General features: G+C 33.3%; 2 protein-coding genes and 1 non-coding gene across 5 annotated transcripts in view; 2 read left to right on the top strand and 1 right to left on the bottom strand.

Annotated features, from left to right (window-relative positions):
• LOC125072634 (S phase cyclin A-associated protein in the endoplasmic reticulum) overlaps positions 1–18,902 on the bottom strand; it is a 62,961-nt gene extending 44,059 nt beyond the window's left edge. Inside the window, exons 1-14 of one of the 2 annotated variants that reach the window (XM_047683276.1) lie at positions 18,622–18,902; positions 12,429–12,583; positions 9,362–12,268; positions 8,514–8,688; positions 7,980–8,055; positions 7,554–7,656; positions 7,387–7,476; positions 6,600–6,758; positions 6,325–6,495; positions 5,516–5,677; positions 5,144–5,283; positions 4,408–4,990; positions 3,969–4,081; positions 3,510–3,630 (exon numbers count right to left, since the gene is read on the bottom strand). In XM_047683276.1, the coding sequence (XP_047539232.1) occupies positions 3,510–3,630; positions 3,969–4,081; positions 4,408–4,990; positions 5,144–5,283; positions 5,516–5,677; positions 6,325–6,495; positions 6,600–6,758; positions 7,387–7,476; positions 7,554–7,656; positions 7,980–8,055; positions 8,514–8,688; positions 9,362–12,268; positions 12,429–12,583; positions 18,622–18,706 (5,040 nt within the window). In that variant the 5' untranslated portion in view covers positions 18,707–18,902. The remainder of the gene's footprint in view (positions 1–3,509; positions 3,631–3,968; positions 4,082–4,407; positions 4,991–5,143; positions 5,284–5,515; positions 5,678–6,324; positions 6,496–6,599; positions 6,759–7,386; positions 7,477–7,553; positions 7,657–7,979; positions 8,056–8,513; positions 8,689–9,361; positions 12,269–12,428; positions 12,584–18,621) is intronic. The other variant, XM_047683277.1, reaches the window with a different exon arrangement.
• Trnak-cuu lies at positions 6,037–6,109 on the top strand. Its single transcript has one exon. It is a non-coding gene; the product is annotated as a tRNA-Lys (tRNA).
• Positions 18,903–19,687: 785 nt separating the features above from the next.
• Positions 19,688–22,941, top strand: LOC125072764 (40S ribosomal protein S11). Of its 2 annotated transcripts, none has more exons than XM_047683449.1 (4): positions 19,688–19,771; positions 20,513–20,629; positions 21,697–21,902; positions 22,792–22,941. In XM_047683449.1, the coding sequence occupies exons 1-4, from the start codon at positions 19,760–19,762 to the stop codon at positions 22,913–22,915; spliced, it is 459 nt and encodes a 152-aa protein (XP_047539405.1). In that variant the 5' UTR covers positions 19,688–19,759; the 3' UTR covers positions 22,916–22,941. The 2 variants fall into 2 exon arrangements, with proteins under 2 accessions (XP_047539405.1, XP_047539404.1); XM_047683448.1 differs by lacking the exon at positions 20,513–20,629 and adding an exon at positions 20,340–20,468 and having other exon boundaries at positions 19,725–19,771.
• Positions 22,942–22,947: the final 6 nt, after the last annotated feature.

Genomic DNA, 22,947 nt, shown 5'->3' on the forward strand with positions numbered 1-22,947 from the left:
AACTTGCATATGTGATAAAAATCTACCATATGAACACACAGCTGACAGAAAAGAGTCGAGAATGGACCCTAAGAACGTGTACATTTACGTTCCCTTACTTTACTGTTTGCCTCATGTTTTTAGAAGATCCTTGTCCATTTAGGTATCATATGAATTAAAAAAAATTAACTCCAATGCTAACCGCGTATAACATACGGTTGTATTCAAAAATTAGATAAACATGAACGCGTATCTCGAAAAGCTTGGCATTTAACGAAATCAAAGAGACGACATTAACATACAAAATTAGACATTTAACGCTACATATTCCGATCATAAAAAAAAAACCAAACGAATGCATATACTTTTATTTTGATGTAAAAGATTTTAAATTGATAACGATAACGTCGAATCCTCATCAGATGAGCGTAAATTAAATGCAAATGAAACCGCATAAGTATCAATTAAGAAAACGACCGATCAAATGAGATTTTTTATTCCAAATATGAAATCTAAAACTTGATCGGTTCTCAATCGAATTTCGCAAGAAATAACGTATACAATTAATTAACTTTAAAAATTATTCATTAATGTTATAAATACATGTATTTTTTCGTACAGTATTGTTTTTTCTGAAATTAAAAATATCAATGTTCTTGTTTTAGAATATATTGAGTGCAACTTTATTTATATCGATTTGGAGTTAGAAGCGATGAAAATATTTAAAATTATCAGCAATACTTTTCATAGGTTATTCTATGTTCCTAAACCAAGTTAGTAATTTAATACTATTCTATATATTATCTCATATTGGTTTCATAATTATGTTTCTAGCATTTCACCTAGAACTATTAATAAACGCGTAAAAACTTAGTGCTCTTGTGACAGAAACTAAATTAGTTTATTAGTCATATTTTTAGCCCAAATATTTTCATTTAAAACGTAACGCTAAATGAATTTAAATTATACGCGTATATCATTCATAACTGCCCGATGGAGCCGAGATGGCCCAGTGGTTAGAACGCGTGCATCTTAACCGATGATTTCGGGTTCAAACCCAGGCAGGCACCACTGAAATTTCATGTGCTTAATTTGTGTTTATAATTCATCTCGTGCTCGGCGGTGAAGGAAAACATCGTGAGGAAACCTGCATGTGTCTAATTTCAACGAAATTCAGCCACATGTGTATTCCGCCAACCCGCATTGGAGCAGCGTGGTGGAATATGCTCCAAACCTTCTCCTCAAAGGGAGAGGAGGCCTTTATCCCAGCAGTGGGACATTTACGGGCTGCTTATGTTATCATTCATAACTATGAATGATATACGTGTATAATTTAAATAATTTCGTATATCATTATATATATAATTTCATAAAATCAATTCAAAGAGAACTCTCTTCGACACTTAAAATACTTTACTTAAATATATATATATTTTCATTAGACAAGCAAGTCTACTGGATAGTATAAACGCTCCCTCTGGATGCATTAGCGCCGCTTTTAAGGCGCCCGCCCACTCACCGCTACCGGGTGTGTTCAGGGGTGACCATTGTTAACGTGATTCAATTATTTTCTATTGAAATGTCTTTCAAAAATAATTCAATATAAAAATTATTCCCAAGACAAGATTCTTAAAAAAAATATATAATTTTTTTTAGACGAAATATTATTTATATTCATTTTTAAAAACGAAACGTACCAAAATATACGAAAGTTCTTTTACAAATAAAAGAACGAAAACCTAATTTTATTGTAATTTATATTTAAAAATAAATAAATATGTATATATGTCATATACAACAAATAACATCAATACCATTATATTGTATATAAAATAAAAAAAAATATAGCAAATAAATATATATCATAATGTAATGGCAGCCCTAAGAAGGCAAAGGCGCGGCCGACGTGTACTTTATACGAACGACCCCGCTGTTTAACCGCACACGAGCTGTCTAGTGTAGCTATATAACAATAATATTGTTCAAGTGTATACTCTTACATAAAAATATACATACATACTTCTCATGAAATTTACAAATATATAAAATTAATTTCCACACGCGTCTTCGCCCGCACGTGAGAGAGAAGGGGAGGGGGTAGGTCTATGAACATACATTAGTATTGTATTTCTTTTGCAATCTCAGCCATCGGTATGCAAATCATAATCTGCTGTTTGGCGAAATATCTGTTGTGTGGGTACCCAGACGGGCTTGCACAAAGTCCTGCCACCAAGTAAAGATCCCTTGATAATCTTCGGATTTTTTTTAAATTTCCTTTACATTCGACGTGCATTTTCGATCTTAATTTAATTCGATCAACTACCAAATATCAGCGATTTGAATTGTGACTATCAATCTAATCGAACCAACATATAGCGATTTAATTATCGGTATTTTTTTTTAAATTTCGTTGTTGCAAATTAAATTTACAGTCTATATTAAGTCACCGGGTATTAAATCAATATTGTTTTAATAGATTTTAAAATACGTTATTTAGCAAAAAAAAATAAAAATTAGTATTTTATTAATCACAACTTTTCTATTATCCGTAAATATTTTGAGTAATTTTTAATTTTAATTATTTTCTTACTTTACATATTATTAATTTCATTGGGCTTAAGAGAGAATAAATTTTATTTCGTTTGTTTTTATTTTATGACTTTAGCTCTTGTCTTCTCTGTATTGTAAGACTGTGGTTCTTATTTATTAATTAACTTAAATGGCATTTATTAGACAGTACTTTTATATACCAGGCTTTACTGACGTAGCAATAAAAAAATAATATAAAAAGTTAAATAACCTAAATAAATAAATAATATATAGGGTTGTAAAAACCCTTGTAATAAAACTATAAAACTACTAAACGAAATCGTCTAAAAACATTGGGAGTCGGCGAAAGGTTGGCGACGTCTGATTGAAGGACATCAAAACTAACAATCCAGAAAATGCTCGTGAACCCTTTTAAACTGATAGAAAAACTTACGGTTAGGGCGCTCGCTTGTTTATGGTCAAAGTAGATATTGACATTTATTGGAACTACATGAAATTATCTTGTTTATGATCACATTTGTAGACTGAAATATATTATTATGTCTAATATTTAGGGGTTACGTATCCTTTTTGCGTACGGACTGTTTGTAAAAAACTCAACGAAGTAAAAATATCTAAATTAATATTGTGTTCATGAAATATCTAAAAAATATTATATAAAGATTTTATTCTGTGAAATTGGTGAATATTTTTTAAATTCCCTACAAATAAATATTGGTAGGGATACATTAAAGTTGTATTAAAATATTAAATAAGTACTAAAACTCGAACTGAAAGTATAGTGAGGTAGGGAGGTAATCCAACAACTCATAATACATTAATACATCTCAACTGGAAAATGGATCGTCAACTTTACGAGTAACGCCATCTATGAAGCTTCGACGAAGCTCAGAATCGGTTCATAGAGTACGGAAAGAATCCATCAGACGTCGCCTCGGCGACCTGGCGAGACCCTCGGAGTGGGGGGGCGCGGCACGTACCATCTGGCGCGCCAGCAGCGTGGCGAGGTGCACGCACGTGTTGGTGGCGAGCAGCTGCGCCGCGCTGGCCGTGCACGCCGCCAGCGCGCGCGACACCAGCAGCGCGCCCGTGCACACGCACCTGCGGCAACGTCGCAAACGCGGGGCGTGATCGACTAGGCCGGGAATCGAACCCGGGACCTCGGATGGGTACGCCATACCCATGAAAACCGGTGTACACACTACTCGACCACGAAGGTCGTCGTCGTATATACATATGTATTGGTAAATTCGAGTGAAGTTTGTCCCTTTTAAGTTCGTCGAAATCATAAATCAATAATGTAAAGTCATTCTTCCTGGATCGAGGATATTATCGAGTAATAATAATTATAAAAAAAAAAATTGATCCACATATTAGAACTGATATCACACAAATCCTAACTCTCCAAGAGAAAATCAATAAATAAAAAGCAGTCTCACTTAGCAGATATCGGCGGGTTGAGATCCTCCTTCTCAGCAGCCACTGCGAGCATCTGCGCGATCACCTTGACGGCTTGAAACCTTTGTATGGCCATCTTCTCTGTTATGTTTTGCTGTTCAAAGACACATTTTCAGTTATTAAATCATTTTACAAATTGAGATTCAGTGACCAGCAACAAAAAAAAATGTAAAATATTCATTAAATTAAAAATGTCCCCACGCTGGTCTAATAGATTATTAAAGATCCTGGGATCCTAGATTCAAAGACCAGTTTGAAAAAAAGTTAATTTGCCTAATCTGCTAATTTTATCTCAGTGGCACCTTGGAAATTCCATGCCTTGAAAAGAACGTGAAATTGTATCGGACTTGCCACCCTATCTGATAAGGAAGGGTATAAAGAGTGCATATATTTTAAAAAAAGCATATAGCTCTTGATTACCTTCTCAAACTTCTCCATTATTCTATACAGTTCGTTCATCTGCTTCTCCAGGTACGGCAAGTCTAAATCAACCTTAGTATTCCTGTCGTTTCTACCGCTGCCGCGACTCATGTCGCTCATCGAACTACAAACTGAACTAGCTTTATTCAACGTCGGCTTATCTTCCGAGTTCTTCTTTTTCTTATTCTTCTTCTTCGTCTCTTTCTCAGGTTCTTCCGGACTCTTGTCGGGCGGCTGATGGCTTGTATGTGGTTCTTCGGGTTTAGTTTCAATTGCATCTTTAACTTCTCTGTTGACATTTGCTTCGTTGTTAGAATTGACGTCGCTGTTACCTTTCTTATTTTTACCTTTATCTTTCTTCTGTTCCGCTTCAACGTCACCATTAACTGCTTTACCTTTCTTCTTCTTCCCGGATTTCTCTTCTTCGTTTTCAACGCCGTTCATATAGGTTTTGGTATCGCGTAACAATGGGGCAATGATGTTCCGTATGGAGCTTATGACGCGATACACTTTGCTCGTAACTGGATTTAAGAACGTGTCGAGTGTTGTTATGTTGTCATCGAATATTGGGTTCGAATGCCCTCTGTGGGATATTAAACGATAAGATTTTTATTAATCATTTAGTCCAGCTCTATATATTTCTACCAAATTAATATTATTATCTGAATAGACTGACTAACAAATTATTGACATAATTAATGTTTTTCAGTCGTCAAAATATAATATCGATTCTTACGCAGCGAGTAGTTTCTGCTTCAGTTTCCTGGCTTTCTTCTTAATCGCCTTCTGTTTCTCTCTCTCTTTCCTTTCTTGATCCTGTCTGCCAGTTTCTTCTTCTACTTCTTTAGGAATTTGGTCTTGACTCTCTGATGTTGTCTGATAAATAAATAAATGTTTTTTTTATGGTACTTACTGAATGCAGCATTGTAAGTTAGTAAATACTAAGATATTTATTTCTTACTCATCAGCATTTTAATTCACTGTTATGACGGAACAAGAAATAATAAAAAAAAATTGTTATTAAGTATTTTTCTTTACAAGCAGAAATTAACTTGAAAATCTTACACGTTAGAGTTAAAAATATTTTAAGAAATATTCTATATCTTACAGCTTGTCGTGGTCCCGTGGCTTTTTCTCGAATCGCTTGCAGGTGAGACTCGAGTCTTTGTTGACTCGCGTCTTGTTTGTCTCGTATGCGGGACCTCAGGGCGTCTGCTTCTAACTCTGCAGCCGCGGCTAGCGCTGACAGACGAGACTTTACACCTTCCGCCTATAAACATAAAGATAAGTTTAAAATGACAGCCAGTTGAGAAAATCTCTCGATCATCGGCATCGTTTTATTCCCAATTGTGAGTCCTTCATATTGTAATGTCCGTTACATTGAATTATTTTTATTTTGCGCTCAATTTTTTATATATTATAATATGAGCATAGTATAAAATAATTGATTTGATTGGATTTTTTTCTTGGTTGTCTATAATTTGTAGAAAATTATCTTAAAAATGTTTTGGTTGACTTTACAAAAATACTATTCGCTATATATAAACATTTACTTGGCAAGCATTATACAAAACTCGAAACGACGAGTGTATTTGTCATCTTTAGAGCAATTTCGCATTAAAATTCACAGCCCGGCTAGCTCAGTCGGTAGAGCATGAGACTCTTAATCTCAGGGTCGTGGGTTCGAGCCCCACGTTGGGCGAATATAATTTTTATTTTTTGTTTTTTAAATTAATTAAATCAAAATTATTTCAAATTATTTTGAATATTAAAAATATTTTATATTTGCTAATATTCTGATCAGTTTTGTAAAGTGTACGCAAAGACTAGATTAAAGTTTTATTCGAGGGTTTTTACACACTTCTGATTGCGATCGTAAGTATTTTCAACGTAAAAGGTGAAATCGTGCAAAGCTACCTTCTCGCGCGCGGCGTCCCCGCGCTCCTGGCGGCGCAGCTCGCGCAGCTCCTCGACGCGCGCGTCGCGCTCCTTGCGGCGCTCCAGCATGCTGGCCACGTGCAGGCGGCGCGCGGCCTCCAGCGCCTGCCGCCGCGCGCCCACGGCCGCCTCGCGCGCCGCCTTCTGCTCCTGGTGCCACACCGAACACTCCCATTCCGTTCTCACGTCTATTTCAACTAACTCGAGGCGAGGCTGGCCACTGAGATATCCAAATATTACCTGTCCGCACTCACCAGTTTATGAAGTCTATCGCGCCTCATCTGCCTCAGTCGAGTGGTGTGTGACCGGCACTGCTCCAAGAACTCGTGTCGTCTGTTCTCTGCTTCCAACTGCTTAATGAAAGCTATTTCCCGTAACTTTTCTTCTTCATCATGCGCTTTGCGAACAATGTCCTGAAAAAAAAGACGTTTTACCGATACTATAACCATCAAAGTATAAATTTATACATATACATAAAACGTTGTTTATTTTTTTAAAATGTTTATTTACATTGCCAATGGCAGGTTACCTACAAAACGATCCAGATCAATCACCTGATGACTAATCACCGAATAACTGATGTAATAAAGCAGCCCATTACTTGGTATCAAGGTTTTGTGCAAGCTCCTCTGGGTTGGTACCAACCACTGGTCATAAATTCTACCGCCAAACAGGAATATTAAGTATTGTTGAATCCTGGTTTGGAGGGTGAGGAAGCCAGAGTAACCACAGACACAAGACATGATATCTTAGTTCTCCAAGGTTGTTGGTGCATCGGTGATGTAAAAAACTTACACTTGCAGTACCAATGTATATAACAACTCAGTTATCGAGTTGGGTAATATGTATTTCTTTTGGCGTCAATGTCTATGGGCAGTGGTGATCACTTGCCACCATGTGACGCATTTGGTAGTCTGCTTACTCGTATAACATGACATGACATTAAAAAAAACGAGCATTTTTATTTATGAAATCGAGGACTAAAAGTTCAAAACACCCTGTATCGTAGGTTATCATCAAATTTTTGTATTGTATCCTTACCTTCAAATGTTGATCACGATTTTCAGTCGCCTTCTGAAGTCTCCTCTCCATCCTGATTCTTTTCTCTTCAATCAATTGATTTTTCGCTACCTAAAATAATAATAAAAATTAATAAAATAATAATATCAGAATCCATCAAAATTTAAACAAACAAGAGAAACATTCACCTTTACTTCCTCGACCCGCGCCAGGAGCTGGTGGATCTTCTTGGCCCGTTCCGTCTGAAATTCTAGTCTCTGACGTTCAGCTCTCGCTTGCTTCGCTTGGAGTCTGAAAATTATAATAAAAGTTTTTCGACTAACATTACACAAGAGCAAAAACATTACATATATCGAAAACGTTTATTTACATTTTGAAGTCGCTAAGCTTCTGAACAATTTTTGTTGCAGTTTTCATTGTTGTAAATTTTAGTACCCTAGAATGTAAATAAGGCATGAATAATAAGTGATATGAAGCGAGCTATGGGTTAGGTGACATACTAGCATACTGCGAATGAGACTATGAGCACACTCCACCCGAGACACCACCAAACAACAACCCCCCTCCCCCTCTATACACCACACCAGTTATGTCAAAGTACTAGTATTTAATACCTGCGTAAAGCGTCTTGAAGGCTGCCTCTACGTTTGATACCTTGTGACAATTTAGCATGCAATTGTTGCGCTCGTCCTGAAAAATATTTAATTTATTAATTTCATCTAAGTAAATAATAATCAGGATATATATAAGTACATCTTTATTATTAAATTACGGTGTGGAGTTTTACATGAAACGCTAATAGTAATTCTAATGAATCGTCTATCCATAAAAGTTAAACCAATCTATCGACATGTCAACGCTAAACCTGGTAAATATTTTGCTGCTTATATTTATATACCAAAAGTCCTACCAAAAGTCCTAGCAGTCGTATTTACGGTGTAGATTTTGATACGTTATAGCGCCATCTAGCGGCGAGTTGCAACGGATGAATAGTACAAAAACCAAATCCTAATGAATAAGAAAACATCTATGTGACAACTTTTAAGGCGTTCAGTCCAACTGTGACAAATTCTATTTATCTGAACAAATATATTTTTATCTATATCAACTATAAATACACTAAATTAAACATTGCTTCAACATTTTACCTGGGTCCCTAGCAACCAGGGCTTCCAAAACGACCAAAGTATCGACGCGTTCCGCCCACGACATCCCTGCGAGGGCCGTCTCGTATTGGTCTTCCAAGCTCGCAGCCAGCGAACCGAGAGTTTCTGTCGGACCAGCTTGAGGTGGCGGATCTTCGGAAAGAATTTCTGCATCCGTCTGTAAAATTGAAAAACTTGTATAGCTTCATTTAGTGTTGATTTAATTAATAATAAAAAAAAGTTAATATAGAGTTCCTAAAAGATAGCTACTCTAATTAAATGGAATCGATTTAAACTTATAATAAATTTCATCATGTAAAATTTATGTTACTGATAATAACATAATTAAAAGATATACTTTTTATAATAATTTTAATATAAAATTATTGGGCAACTAAAAAATTTGAGTATATCAATATTTTTTTGTACGGTTCTCGATGTCTTTGACAATCGTGAACCGAATTTCATAATTTTCCTTTTTAAAAAATGAAGTCGTAATAATCCGGATTAGATTATCTGAGGAAAGAAAACAAATGAAATTTTTACTTATTCTCTGTGTCAATCGATATCTTTGTCTTTCATAAGCCGAATGTATATGTAATGTACAGTTTACAAATGATTCTCATTACATTCAAAGAAAATTCAAACGTGAAACCAAAAGTGAAATAACATTAAATAATTAGGTGATTCGTCAATTGTTGTGTGTAGCTCAATATCTGTACCGATAATTGTTGATTTTAATAATTTCATTTTATTGATCCCATGTTAAGTAAAATATTAAAAAATTGTTTATTTTTTAATGATTTACACGATAATCAAGATACATATTTAATTTAAAAAAATAATATTACCTCGGTATCGTCCGTTTCAGTGTCAATATCAATATCTGAAACTTGTTGTAGTTCCAATATTTGTCTATTTAGTAAATCTTCTTCTTCACAGAGCTTCCTTTGATCAACTTCCGATTGAAAATCTAAAGCCCAGCTTATTTTCCTTTCATTTTCTTCTATCTGTGACGTCATTTCCGCTATTTCAGACACCTCTGAGGGATCTGCTGCCTTTAGTATCTCATTTTGATCAGGGATTTGATCATCATCTTCCAAATACTTAAAAGTGGATTTGAATTCCGCTTTCCACTTATCAAAATCAAATACTTCTTCAGTACTTTCTTGAGACCTTGCTAAAGCAGTAGTAAGACTCTCCAAAGAAGAATGCAATCGATTTTTCGTCAATTCCGCATCATCGTCTTGTTTCGAATCTTTTATTCTCTCAGCTCTCTTAGTAAGTACCTTGCTTCGAGACGATTTCGTTCTTAAGCCAGTTACATCTGATTTTTGTCTAATCATTGAAGGATCTCTCGTTTTATGTTCATAATTTGGCTTAGAAGGCACGTTTATAACCTTTTCAATATCCATATCTTTGTCAATTTTCTCGTCCAATTTTTCAGCTAATTGGGGTTGTTCTGATTTTGCACGGTCGACATTCGACACTTTCGTATCTATGAATTCTTTAATTTCTTCTTTAGGAGATTCCAGCATATTCAGAGTAGGCAGACTAGTTGTAGCAGATGGCTGATGGAATCTATTGGCCCAGTGCGATTTTGAATGTTTCTTTGATTCTCGACTCAATCGCCTCGACTTCACAGTAAGCCAGCCTTCGTTATCGTTTTTATTACTATCGACGTTAAGTACTTCTATTGAATTTGCAACATCTTGCAAGACCTGATGATCTTCTGGAACAAGAGTTTTCAAACTCTCGCTTGATTCTATTCGTGACATATCCATCTGCGCAATTGCAGTATCACAAGTACCATAATCTTTACAATCTTTATCTTTTTCTAATGTTACATTGCTATTTTCTTTTTTATCAATTCGCTCGGCAGTCTTAAAAGTACTAGGTCTTGGAGGGCGTTTTTTAAGGACTTCTTTACCTGTTAATGGTTTTGCATCACCAGACGCTAACTGCATATTTCTGTTTCGGTCTATCGGTCTTTTATATAATGTACCTTTATTAGTTGAACCAGTTGGATTCGTGTCAAAAAGACTAGTGCGACCAGTTGTTAAGTTAAACGGATAACTACATTTATTGGTTTGATGTTTCTTTTGGAATGATCGTTGAGTCTTAGGTACAGTTGAAGGTCGCATTTCTACAACCGTTGAACTCCTTGCTAATCTTGTTGGAGTTTTTACTTCTATTTTAGCTGCATTCAATGATTTTGGCTTAGCTGCTGCTTGAGAATAAGCTGGTTTAACAGGTTGTTTGTTGTCAATGCTGGATTTAGCAACATCATTCTTTTTTAAATCATGATCTTTTTTGTTCTCATCTACTTCGTCAGTTAACATATCTTTCGGAGACTCTATTATACTAGAAGTTTTATTATCTTTTTCATCGTCTTTAATTGGTATTTCTGCCGTCAATCCATTAAATATGTCATTTTCAATGTATTCTATCGACTTCATTTGTACTTCAACTTTTATATCCTGTTTGTTTTGTTGTTTATCGAATTCTGTTGTATTTTGAATAACTTGCAAAATTTCATCATTTAAAACTTTAAGTTCACTGTTTATTGTAGGAAATGAGTCCTTTACTCGACTGAGATTGCCGATTTCTTCGTTTTGATCAATACTGAGAGAATTTACATTTTCAAAAACACTCTCCTTGCCATTACCTTGAATGTATTTTGTGTTTGCTTTTTCATTATTTATGGGATCGATTGTTTCAATAGATTTGTTATATATAACCGGAGTATCATCAGCTCGAATTTCAATGTTATCGATGCTATTTTTGTCAACTTCTAATTTGGGAGAGCTTTCATTTGAAATATCAGCAAAGTTATCTTCAGATTTAGTTGGAGATTCTGTGGAAAACATTTCTTTGTCATCAATATTTTCTTTGATTATTATATCTGGAATAGTATCTGTTTTATCGTTTCCTTTCTCGATATCTTGGTTAATCATATTTTCATTTTTCGCTTGATTAGCAGATATTTGCTTTTCTAAAAAATCACTTTCCATTGCATTCAGCTGTGCTACAGTCACTTTAGCCTGGCAAGAAATGTCTTCAGAAATTTTATCAGAAATTGCTACTTTTGATTTAGCATGTTTAGGCGATTTTATTATAACTTGTTTTGCGCAAACGTTTTGGTACTCTTTTACTGTTCCTATCTCAACAGTTGTGAGCTTCGACTCTTGTTTGTCCGGAATGTCATCCTTATTTTTTTGCGCGTTTATTTTAGATAATTTCTCTTCACATGTATCTTTTACCTCTTTTTCTTTGATGTCAGATAACCTAGATGACTCTTTAGCAATTTTAGCTTCTGGTTTTGCTGTAATTTTAGAAGTAGCTATTTTGTTACTAAAAAATTCAATATTTGCTTTGGGACTAGAGCTAGGCTGTGCGGTTATCCTTGGACTGATTTTACCGCTACCTGGGCTAGCTTTACCGGTTAAATTGGGACTATTTTTTCCACTGGGAGTATTATGCCCAGATAAACAAGGGCTATTTTTCCCAGACACAGATGGTGAGCTCTTTACAGAGTGAGTGCGTCTTGACTCTGGTCTTACGAAATCTGTCTTTCTTATCTCCCATGCTAAACTCTGTGGTCTATGTGGTGGGGGTGTATTATCGTATTCCCATTTCAGTCTAAACCATTCTCCTAAAGCTTTGAAATCACGGGTATAATTCTCGAGCACTAATATAACTTCTTGGCACTCGCTTAAGTTCTCGTGAGATTCAACAGTATTGTAAATTTCACCGACCTGGAAAAACGATTTTTATATATTACGAAGTATATTGTGAATTTTAAAAACCCAGCTCAACAAAAATTTCAGAATAAAATTTTGAGTAACTCAAAATAATACCTAAATATATAAATTCAATTAAATAGGTTTTAATACACTAGTTTTTTAAAATACTTACAGCTCTTTGCAAGTCGCCAAAAAGTAAAGCCCAATAACGAGCCCTTAATTCAGATCGCTTATCACGACCAGCTGATGCAGAACGGAGACGAGACGCCCTCGGTAGCGTTCGCCGAACAGGAGGAAGGGCACGAGGAGGCTTACGGGATACCCGAGCTTTAAAAGATATTTGCACATATAATTACAAAAATAACATCATCGACATATCATCACAAAAAAATATACAAATAAAAATTATAAAAAGCACTTCTAGGAAAAAATCTTAAAAAAAATGGAGTCTAAGCTGTAAACCAAGTATTCAAAAAAAAAACGAAAATATTATACTAGATAAAACCAGCATCATCGTTAGGGCGGAGCGGTTTATAATTTCAGTTGCAAGATTAGTGTCACACAATGCTTGTAAAATAAGTGCTTACGGATCATCGTTATAAACACCACACACAGCAAGTCTATTTCATAGAACGCTAATCGTCCATAGTCACCGTCTTCCTTAATCCATAAATGTGTATCCACACATAAACTTTAAAGTACGAAATATCGTCTATTCCACGCGAGATTTAAAACTCGAATGTAGGGAAATAATTCTTAACGAAATGCACGTCTGGCTCTATTTCCTACCGCTGCTAATACAGTCCATTTCTCCCATACCACTTTTGGGGGTGGTAAAATATTTATACTTGAACTACACAGTTCATACATCATAGAACGAAATTTAAAGACGATTTGTGTGGTTCTCGATATGTTAGCCTTTACAAACACGAAATGATTAATTGAAACATCGGATACATATATCAAGGGCAAGGAAAATCGATTGAAATCTAAATAGGAAAGCAAAATACAAGGACATCTACATACGACGAAGTTGCACTTTGAATAAAGACCTAAAAATGTGGAATAAATGACATATTTCTGCGTTATTATTACTTACTTGTTTTAATCTATAAATAGTTGATGACGATGAAGAATTTGTAGCATTGAATGCGCTAATCACAGAAGATTCCAGAACGATTTGGAAAAAATAGTTTTTACGCTCGATAGCCTATTTATTGTGGATAGTTGTACGCTAGACTAATATAGCAAATAGTTTAAAATAGACTTATATTACATTAAATAAAATATATAAAATTAGAACTACTGATAAATAGGGACACTTTTTCTTTTAATACATACATTTAATATTAAAAGATGCAGAGGGTTAGGTTTTGGTATAAAGTATTATTATATGTATAAGTAGATGCGCGACGTAGTAACACCCGCTTTAAATATAGACTATTGGCATGACTAGTGTGAATTTCATGTTCTTGCAATTAAATATAATATATAAAAGAATTTAATTATGTTTCTAGGAAAGATACAAGTCATACATTAACGATATTTACGCAAATATTATAAATACGAAAGTAACTGCGTGCTGACTGCGTGTTACTTTTACTTGACCAAGCCCTCCTCTCCGGTTCGGTGCAGTTGCAATTTTAGATGCTGTGTATAGTGCTCAATTCTAAGCTTCGTGTTAGGCATCAATTGAGGTGATGTAAGTAAGTAAATCTTTATTTGGGACATAAATATTTGACAAACATTGAAGACAAGAAACAAAATATAATAAAACTATAAGATAAGTAGGTACAAAAAAATAACATAAAAAATAAAAAAAAAACTAAAACAAAACCAAAGTATAAAAAAAAAAAAAAACGCAAAATGTTGGCCGAAATTTGATAAATATTGGTATGAATCAATATAGAAACCCAAGGAACTACATAGGATACTTTAATATACCTCACACAAATAAATAAAATAGTAATTCCTAAAGTAGGAATACAACCCTCCAATTACTAAACATTAAACGAATATGGATTATAGTACAGCATCCACTAACACGAACGCAGCTAAACTAGTCTACTGGGAAATTAAAAAAATCGATTCACATCTCTGCCTCCGCAGACAGAATAGTATTTTGATTAACTCTAAATAAATATGGGTAACTCTATTAAACTTGGTTTCCGAATAGAAGATTTAAAATTGAAATCATTTGCCGTGTAAATTACATTTTTGAAATACCTTATTTAGTTAATGTATCTTAAAATACTCATTAGAGTAAGTCAATAAATTTCCCACATCTGGGTGAAGGTTTCCTCTTCTTTTAAGGCAACAAGCTGCTCCAACGCCATTTGGTGATTACAGAAGTGGCACATACAGATCACGACGTTTTATTTCCACTTTTATAATATGGACAGGCTAGAATAGATCGGGCTGATTATGAATGGTCAACACCGTCCATACAAATTGGTGCTGTAAGAAATATTAACTATTCCTTACATCAATACACCAGCGACCTTGGGATAGTGATATTATGACCCTTGTGCCCGTATTTACACTAGCTCACTCACCCTTCAAACTGTAACAACGATACTAAATATTTCTGATTGACGGTATATCTGATGAGTAGGTGATACCTACCTAGACGGGTGTTCCACGTGCTCAAGTTGACATAAATAGTATCCATACTAAAATTAAATTCCAAAAATATCTTCCAATTAATTTTGAATGTTTTTTTTTTTTATTATTTGCTTAAAAAATGGAGATCTCTTTAATAATCTAACAAAATTTTCTTAAATACCATTGAAACTAACAAGACTACCTACAAATCGTTTTGTAAAGAGATCGTTTTCTTTCATATTGAAACAAAATTCAAATATCTTGAAATTACAAAGTAGGACGTTAACTTATATTGTTAAGATTAAAAATAGAAACCTAGACGGCAGACAATCGATATGACCTGCTGCAGCTGTCGGTACACGTGGCGGTTCTGAGCATCAAATATTCAAACAATGTATTGATTTAATAGCCATTATGTATGTTGATATTGAAAGAAGGACTTCAAAGTCGAACCGCTTAAGGTACATAAGAGGAAATTCAATATATTTCGTACAATTGGTTATAGATCTTTTCATTCAACGGCCTCACATTTATTAATTAAAAGAAAAATAAATTTAACGAATGTAATGTAGTTTTGTATTTTTTTGCTGTCTATACTCGTGGTCTTCTCACGCACAGTAAGACATCTTACAAGCACGAGCGTCACTGACTCATAATAAAATGCACGCCGATAATAATTTAAGGTGGAGGGGCGCGCTTTTATGAGTAAAGTAACAGCCTGTAAGTGTCCCACTGCTGGGCTAAAGCATCCTCTCCCTTTGAGAAGAAGATTTGGCGCTTATTCCACCTCGCTGCTCTAATGCGTGTTTGTAGACACATATGTGGCAGAATTTCATTGAAATAAGACACATGCAGGTTCCCCCACGATGCTTTCCTCACCGCCAAGCACTGGGTTTGTATCCGCAATCATCGGTTACTGACCACTGAACCACCCCGTACATTCCGTGAGTGAATAGATTATATTAACCTAAGACGGAGAATAAGTCCTTCGATAATAATAACAATAAGCTGATAATATCAATAATGTTCATCCCCAAATATGAAATGCGTCCAATTACCTTCAAAACGTTTCCGCTATTCTTTAATAGGTAGAGATTATTTAAAATTGGAACAGACGTGACCAATATATTTTTTCTATTTCGATACAATCAGTACCGTCTTGTGGCGTCTTTTCATAAGGGCATGGTGCCACGATTCCTATTCTCTAGGGGACCACAAGGGACTATAAGTAATGAAACAAACTATATATTTAAAGAGTAAACGTAGAATTTGTCTCGGCCATCTATAAACATTTACATTTTTCTTTTTAACATTAACAACCTGTAAATTTCCCACTGCTGGGCTAAGGCCTCGTCTCCCTTTGAGGAGAAGGTCCGAGCATATTCCACCGCGCTGCTCCAATGCGGCTTGGTGGAATACACATGTGACAAAATTTAATTGAAATTAGACACATGCAGGTTTCCTCACGATGTTTTCCTTCACCGCCCAGCACGAGATGAATTATAAACACAAATTAAGCACATGAAAAATTCAGTGGTGCAAAACCAAAATCATCGGTTAAGAAGCACGCGTTCTAACCACTGGGCCATTTCGGCTTAACTATAAACACCGAGCGGTAATAATAACCACCAGTTATAGTATGTGGTTTTATATTTTGCTGCCATTTACCCATTTAGGCAAGGTCTAAAATGGACCTGATACAAATACTATGTACATATATCAAATTTTGTTGCTCATAAAAAATATGATAAGAAATAACTGATTCGGTTCGGTTCTTTTCGTTTTGTTATTAAGACTATTAATTTACTAGTTAATTAATTTATTATTTTAATCAAATAAAATGCCATTATGTATTTTACTAGAGCTTAAAATATGTTGGTACCAGGTTTACATGCCCCCAACTTGCTTTGCCATTGGACTCTAACATGGAGTAATTAATAATTATAAATAAAAAAAATATCATCATAATACTAAGCTCATAATAATAGGCTTGCACTCACATTTTCTCGCAATACAAATCAATCAGCCAGAAATGTTTGCCTTATGTAGCATTTAATTAATTTAGTAAATCTATTAATTTGGAGTTGTCTTTAGACAACAACAGTTTAGCAGGTGGAAATTTAATTAAGTAAGTTTACTCTTACAATAATAGAGTGAATATATGAGTTAACAGAGACATCATTTCTTTCCATATAAAGAAAAAAAAAAAGCTGTGATGAATTCAAACAATCAAATAATATTATAAATTTTTGTTGGTGAGTTTATTTATGCTTTCAAATGTTATTTACTCAAGCTATCATTATGAAATTGTTGCCAACAAGTTGTCAGGTTTCCCTATAACGTTTAGGAAGTGACTAGTAAAAACATATAGTTCTCAGTTTGGTCTGGCTTATAGTTATTTTAATATTAGTTTAATTTTACTTTTCAGAGAAGCAATTAGCATAGAAATACTAAACAAATAAATTACGTTACACATCATAGTAGCTAGTTCCGGATATGTTTTGAGATAAAAATTAAAAAACCCCATTACATACCTGTTAACATATTCTTTGTGATAAATAAGCACTAATATTTATTATTTAGATAATTATTTCTTTTATTGCACAACTGGCCATTCGAAATTTATGATTGTGTTCATTGAACAGTGAAATTTCTTTACTTATGAATTTTATATAAAATGAGATCAGTTCAGCAAAAATCATGGAAATTCTTAATAAACTATATTATCGTTAATAACCATTATTATTATTAACTTTGTGGTAAATAAGAACACACAAATATGGTAAATGATCTTTGCTCTGGAATGACTAAGTTGTAATGATTAATAGACCTTCTTTTAAAAAAGTACTCAGATCATAAATGTTCACATTCAATCATAAACACTAACAATATGTAAAATATAACCCATGTGGATACCTGTACTCTTCCTTAACTCAATCTGTATAATTACATTGGCTCATTCACCATTCGAACATTTGATTTATGTTTGAACAACTATACCCAGATGGACCTGCACAATTCCTTTTTCAAGAATTCACAACTATCAGAATACACTGAATCTTTTAAAGTACTTTTCATTACGGTAAATTGTTAATAGATCTGCAATAGAATCCTCTTAGAAGGCCAAGTCAAAATAACTAAATTATTCGAGCCCAAAAAGGCCTACCAGTGGTCTTTTACTTGCACAGAAAATAAATCTAGACAGTCTGATGTCTTATCAAAATCATTTAAATAATTTTCTTTAAAAAAATAACAAATAAATTAAATATATTAACTAACATACAAATAACAGTGTAGCAAATTATGGATATTTCATTTATAATTGACTAATGAATAAATTAGGTGTAACAATAGTTTTCATATTTACTATTTTAAAATTCGAAAAATATAAATTGGCTCAACACATCATACACACAAAATAAAAAATAAGACATTGTTCTCAATTCATTATTCCTATTGGATTATACTCAATTTGAGTTCAATATAAACTAGAAATTAAGTTCAATGGTTTAAATTAATAAATATAATAAAAGTAAGCCTACCCTATGATAAGTAGAACAATAAATTAGAAATATTTAAGCTAATTTCATAAAAAAATACTAATATTGTACAATAATAATCCAAAGTAGTAACTGAATCAATGCCTAGATAATATTTACAGTCGGTTTTTATTGTGACTACTTCCGCCCACGGTTGTTATCATTATCGACATGAGATATATCTACCTTAATATTAATTATAATAAAAATGTATTGATTTACCTGGCGTATCCACGGCGACATGGAATGCCACTAGGTTCCTGGCTTCCCTACCTTCCTCCTGTACTAGCTGCCTTACTTCTTCCATACCAAAACAACCAATAATACTACTGGCTAACGAAAAACAAATGGTAAAACTGAACACATCGCTCTCACAAATACATTCGAGTTAAACAGTAAAATTAGATGAAAATATTATAAAAAATATTAAATAACAAATAAACTATGAATTTAACGCTTCAGAGACGGAATTAATATACAAAATCGAAAAAATGGAACGTTAAATATTTTCATAACAATTCCCGATTTGACAATTTGATTTGTTTTTTTTTTCACTATTCTATGGTACGCAATAGTTTAAGTTTATAAAGTCTACTATTCATTATAATATTGATTTTTAAATTCGTAAATATATTCAAATTTTTAAAAAAGTATAAATGTAGAATATATCAATAAATATATCTTAAAACGTTTATTAAATTTAATTTTAACGTTAAATTTTCTTTTTTATGATAGTGAAGTTCTACTATGTGTGAGAAGTTTGTTCGGGTTTTATATCAGACTTGACTACATACTTAAATTCAGAGATATGCTCTTCGCCATTGTAGGCTATGATGGGATCGCTTGCGAATACTATCGTGTCATCTCATCAAGCTAGGCCAACGACCGATTAATGTATTATTTACTAGTTGTCCACACAACTTTGTAAGGGGCACATTAGTATTTTACCTAATGTTCATAGTACAAATAAATATCATACATAAATGTCTTTAAAATTACCGGTCACAATAGCAGTATAAACTATATATATATATATATATGCGGGCATATTTACCCCGAAAAAAAAATGAATGAAATATCATATCTTTTGCAATAAAATTAAACTAAAGGTACCGTACATTCTTTCCCGTTTTTCATTTCAAAATAATTGTAGATATTATTATTAAATTTAATGGGAATGTATACACTAACAACTTATGAAATAGAAACTTTTTATCGACAACATTTATTATGTCTAAAAGTAATTCGATCGAAATATGAAACTCTTTCGCAATTATACGATTTTTTTCTTTATTATCTGTGACCGAATCCTAGATGGGATTTTTGTAATCTGTGATATTTCTTTTCATTGTCAAGCAAAATGGCGGATCAGGTATGTGCAGATTTTATTCAAGAAAAATAAGTTTTTGGATAGTTTTCTTTTATTTAACATCATTTTTTAGAAGCAACAAGTATATCCTATTAATCTCGTAATATGTTTTTGTGAAAGTGTTATTGATGTTTGTAAAAATGTGTTTAAACATATCCACGTGGGATTCGGCTATTGTATTATTTCTCTCAAATATTGTATCTATTTCTGATGTGGATTGAATTCTATTTTAATTAATAAATGCAGTTCGATTTACTAATAATAAGACATGTTAACTTTATTCAAAAATAGTGTTAAAAAATACAACATGAATAGGTTAGTTTTGACCAAAGGTTTGACTGTTAATTTTTCAGGAATGCGTGCTTTGTAAGTACTGGTACTGCAAAATGTTTTTTTCAGGCAAATTATTTTGTTTTAAATTAATGACTAATTGTGTTTACTTTTCAATTTAGCTTATCTTCACAAATTTTAATATTTTTCAACTAAACTATTTTTAGTTCTCACCTCGTTGGTAATTTTTTGTCTAAGAGCAACCAGTTATTAGATACCTAATAAACATTGCCAATTCCAGACCGAACGTTCATTCCAAAAGCAACCGACGGTCTTCTTGAACCGTAAGAAAGGCATTGGTGTGAAAAGGAGCCGGAAGCCACTGAGATACCACAAAGATGTGGGACTCGGCTTCAAAACACCGAGAGAGGTAACGCATGGAGTGGTTATTAATGTGTGTTTTTCTTTCCGTAGACAGAGAAAGCGTTTCAGAAACAGGCGACAGTCTTCCTCAACCGGAAGGGGGGTATGAAGAGGAAGGATATGAGACATCATAAGAATGTCGGTCTAGGTTTCAAGACACCACGAGAGGTCTGAGTTTACCATTTTGGTATCGGTGGCAGGCGGTGGCTTCTACGTCGCTAACAGTGGTTTTGTTACAGACTAGAACAGTCAACATTACAATAAATTATTATAAAATTCAATAAGTGGATCTATATAGTATTTGTATAAATTGGCAAATTTTGTTTACCGTTCTATCTGTAAAGGTGCTAGTCCATGTTGATAATTAAGCTAACAGTAATGTAAGACTTTAATAGATCACAAAATATATCTCATAGTGCTTCGAAATCTTGGTACCTATTATATAATTAGTAATTTTTAAATAACAGCTATTTTTTTTACACTTAGGCTTATATTTATAATAAGCAATTAAAAAGTTTATAACACATAGTCATATGCTATATTAGTTGGTTTCAAGTTATTTTGTGGTCTATAATCACTAAAATTAAAGGTAAGTTGCATGATTCCAAATGCATGTTACATACATATAAGCCAAATTTACTATAATTATAAAATGCTATGTTAAAGAAATATTCTATCTGCTGCATTCTGCTAGTTAAAGCTATGGTACATAACATTGGGAGGAAAGGAAAGCTGTATAATATAAGCTTGATATATATTTTGGTTGAAGCTATATACATACTCTTGCAGGTGTGCTAAGTATATCGAATTCTTGATTTTTTAAATTAATTGGGTTTCATAATTATATCTTTAAATATAATATTCTGACTATAAAACTATAGTTGCTCCATAAATCCACCTCAAACCTGCATTAGTATGAATAGTTTTACCAATAATTTCACATAATTCTAAGCTATGTTTAAGTTGTTCAAAATGATGATAATCACACGACGGTCTTCTTATTTACAAAATGATGAAGATAAGTGTTTCAACCCATATTCTGATTTATTATAAAAGTAACAACTGCTGTCTATGATTGTAATGATATTTGTCTGTAAAATAGTTTTTTTAATTATGATAAAACCATTATTACAATAATTTAAAGCAATTGTTATTTTTAATCCATTTCAAACATAAAAAAAACGTTATTTACTTTTATGAAAGTAAGCTTTAACCTCTGCATATAAAACTTACAGGCGATAGAAGGCACCTATATTGACAAGAAGTGCCCATTCACCGGCAATGTGTCCATCCGTGGACGTATCCTAACCGGTGTCGTCCAGAAGATGAAGATGCAACGCACAATCGTCATCAGGCGTGACTACTTGCACTACCTACCCAAATACAACAGATTCGAGAAGCGACACAGAAATATGTCTGTTCATTTGTCACCTTGCTTCAGGTATTTACTATTTGTTTTATTTAGATCAGTAAATAGTTCTTCATATGAATGGTGTGTGATATGGTAAAGTTACAGGACATATTTTAAGTATATATCAAGTTCTACTATTTACAAATAATAATTTTTGTTACTTACACTAGATGTTAGTCTTTTTGTAGGCTATTTATGATCATAATATGCAAATCACAAAGCAAATATTAGTTAATGCCTAAAATTAATATACAAGTTAGATAAGAAATTTGTCTAAAAAAGTGTTAACTAAAAAGATACTACTTTTTTTTGTGTACTATAAAATTTTACTGATGTGACATGAATTAAAATTGATTGTAAATGCATAATTATAAAATTAAATAAGCTTTTCTCTATTTTTTAATATATATGAAGCCAGCAGCAGTTGCCGCATAGCAGTTTTTCTGGTGTTAATCTTTACTGTAAATGTTTGTTCAATTCAGATTCGTAGATCGTCAGATTTGCATGGTCAAACAAACATACTCTGCTTTATATATTGGTATAGATATAGGTAGTTTACTTATGATAAAATAAGAAAAGACTTACTAATTAGTTAGAATGTGTTTAAATATACTGAAAAGATTATAATCTGCAATTTGTAATTTTTTCAGATGAGTGTATGTAATTCGTAGTTTTCGCATAACTTATGCGTTTAAAATTATTTGATTATTATTTTTTACCATTTTGCGCATCATTTACTGATAGTTGAATACTATGTCATATTAAATGCCACTATTAAATGATGATACCCACACGACGGTCTTCTTAATACCAATTGACGATGAACGTGTTCTAACCCAACATCTGATTTATTTTGTACAATTATTGAATTAACCATAAACCTCGTAACATGTACAATAGAATACCCATTAATTTCCAGGGATGTGGAACTCGGAGACATTGTCACGATCGGCGAATGCAGGCCACTTTCCAAGACTGTGAGGTTCAACGTGCTGAAGGTTTCCAAGGGCAAGGGATCCAAGAAATCCTTCAAAAAATTCTAATCTATTAAAATTACTTCATAAGTAAATATGTG

The sequence above is a fragment of the Vanessa atalanta genome, chromosome 22, assembly GCF_905147765.1.
Source record: "Vanessa atalanta chromosome 22, ilVanAtal1.2, whole genome shotgun sequence".
Classification (NCBI taxonomy): Eukaryota; Metazoa; Arthropoda; class Insecta; order Lepidoptera; family Nymphalidae; genus Vanessa; species Vanessa atalanta.

Coding starts and splice junctions, on each gene's coding strand:
- LOC125072764 (XM_047683448.1), top strand. Junction 20,469..21,696: donor GCTTCAAAACACCGAGAGAG/GTAACGCATGGA, acceptor TAAAACTTACAG/GCGATAGAAGGCACCTATAT. Junction 21,903..22,791: donor CATTTGTCACCTTGCTTCAG/GTATTTACTATT, acceptor ATTAATTTCCAG/GGATGTGGAACTCGGAGACA.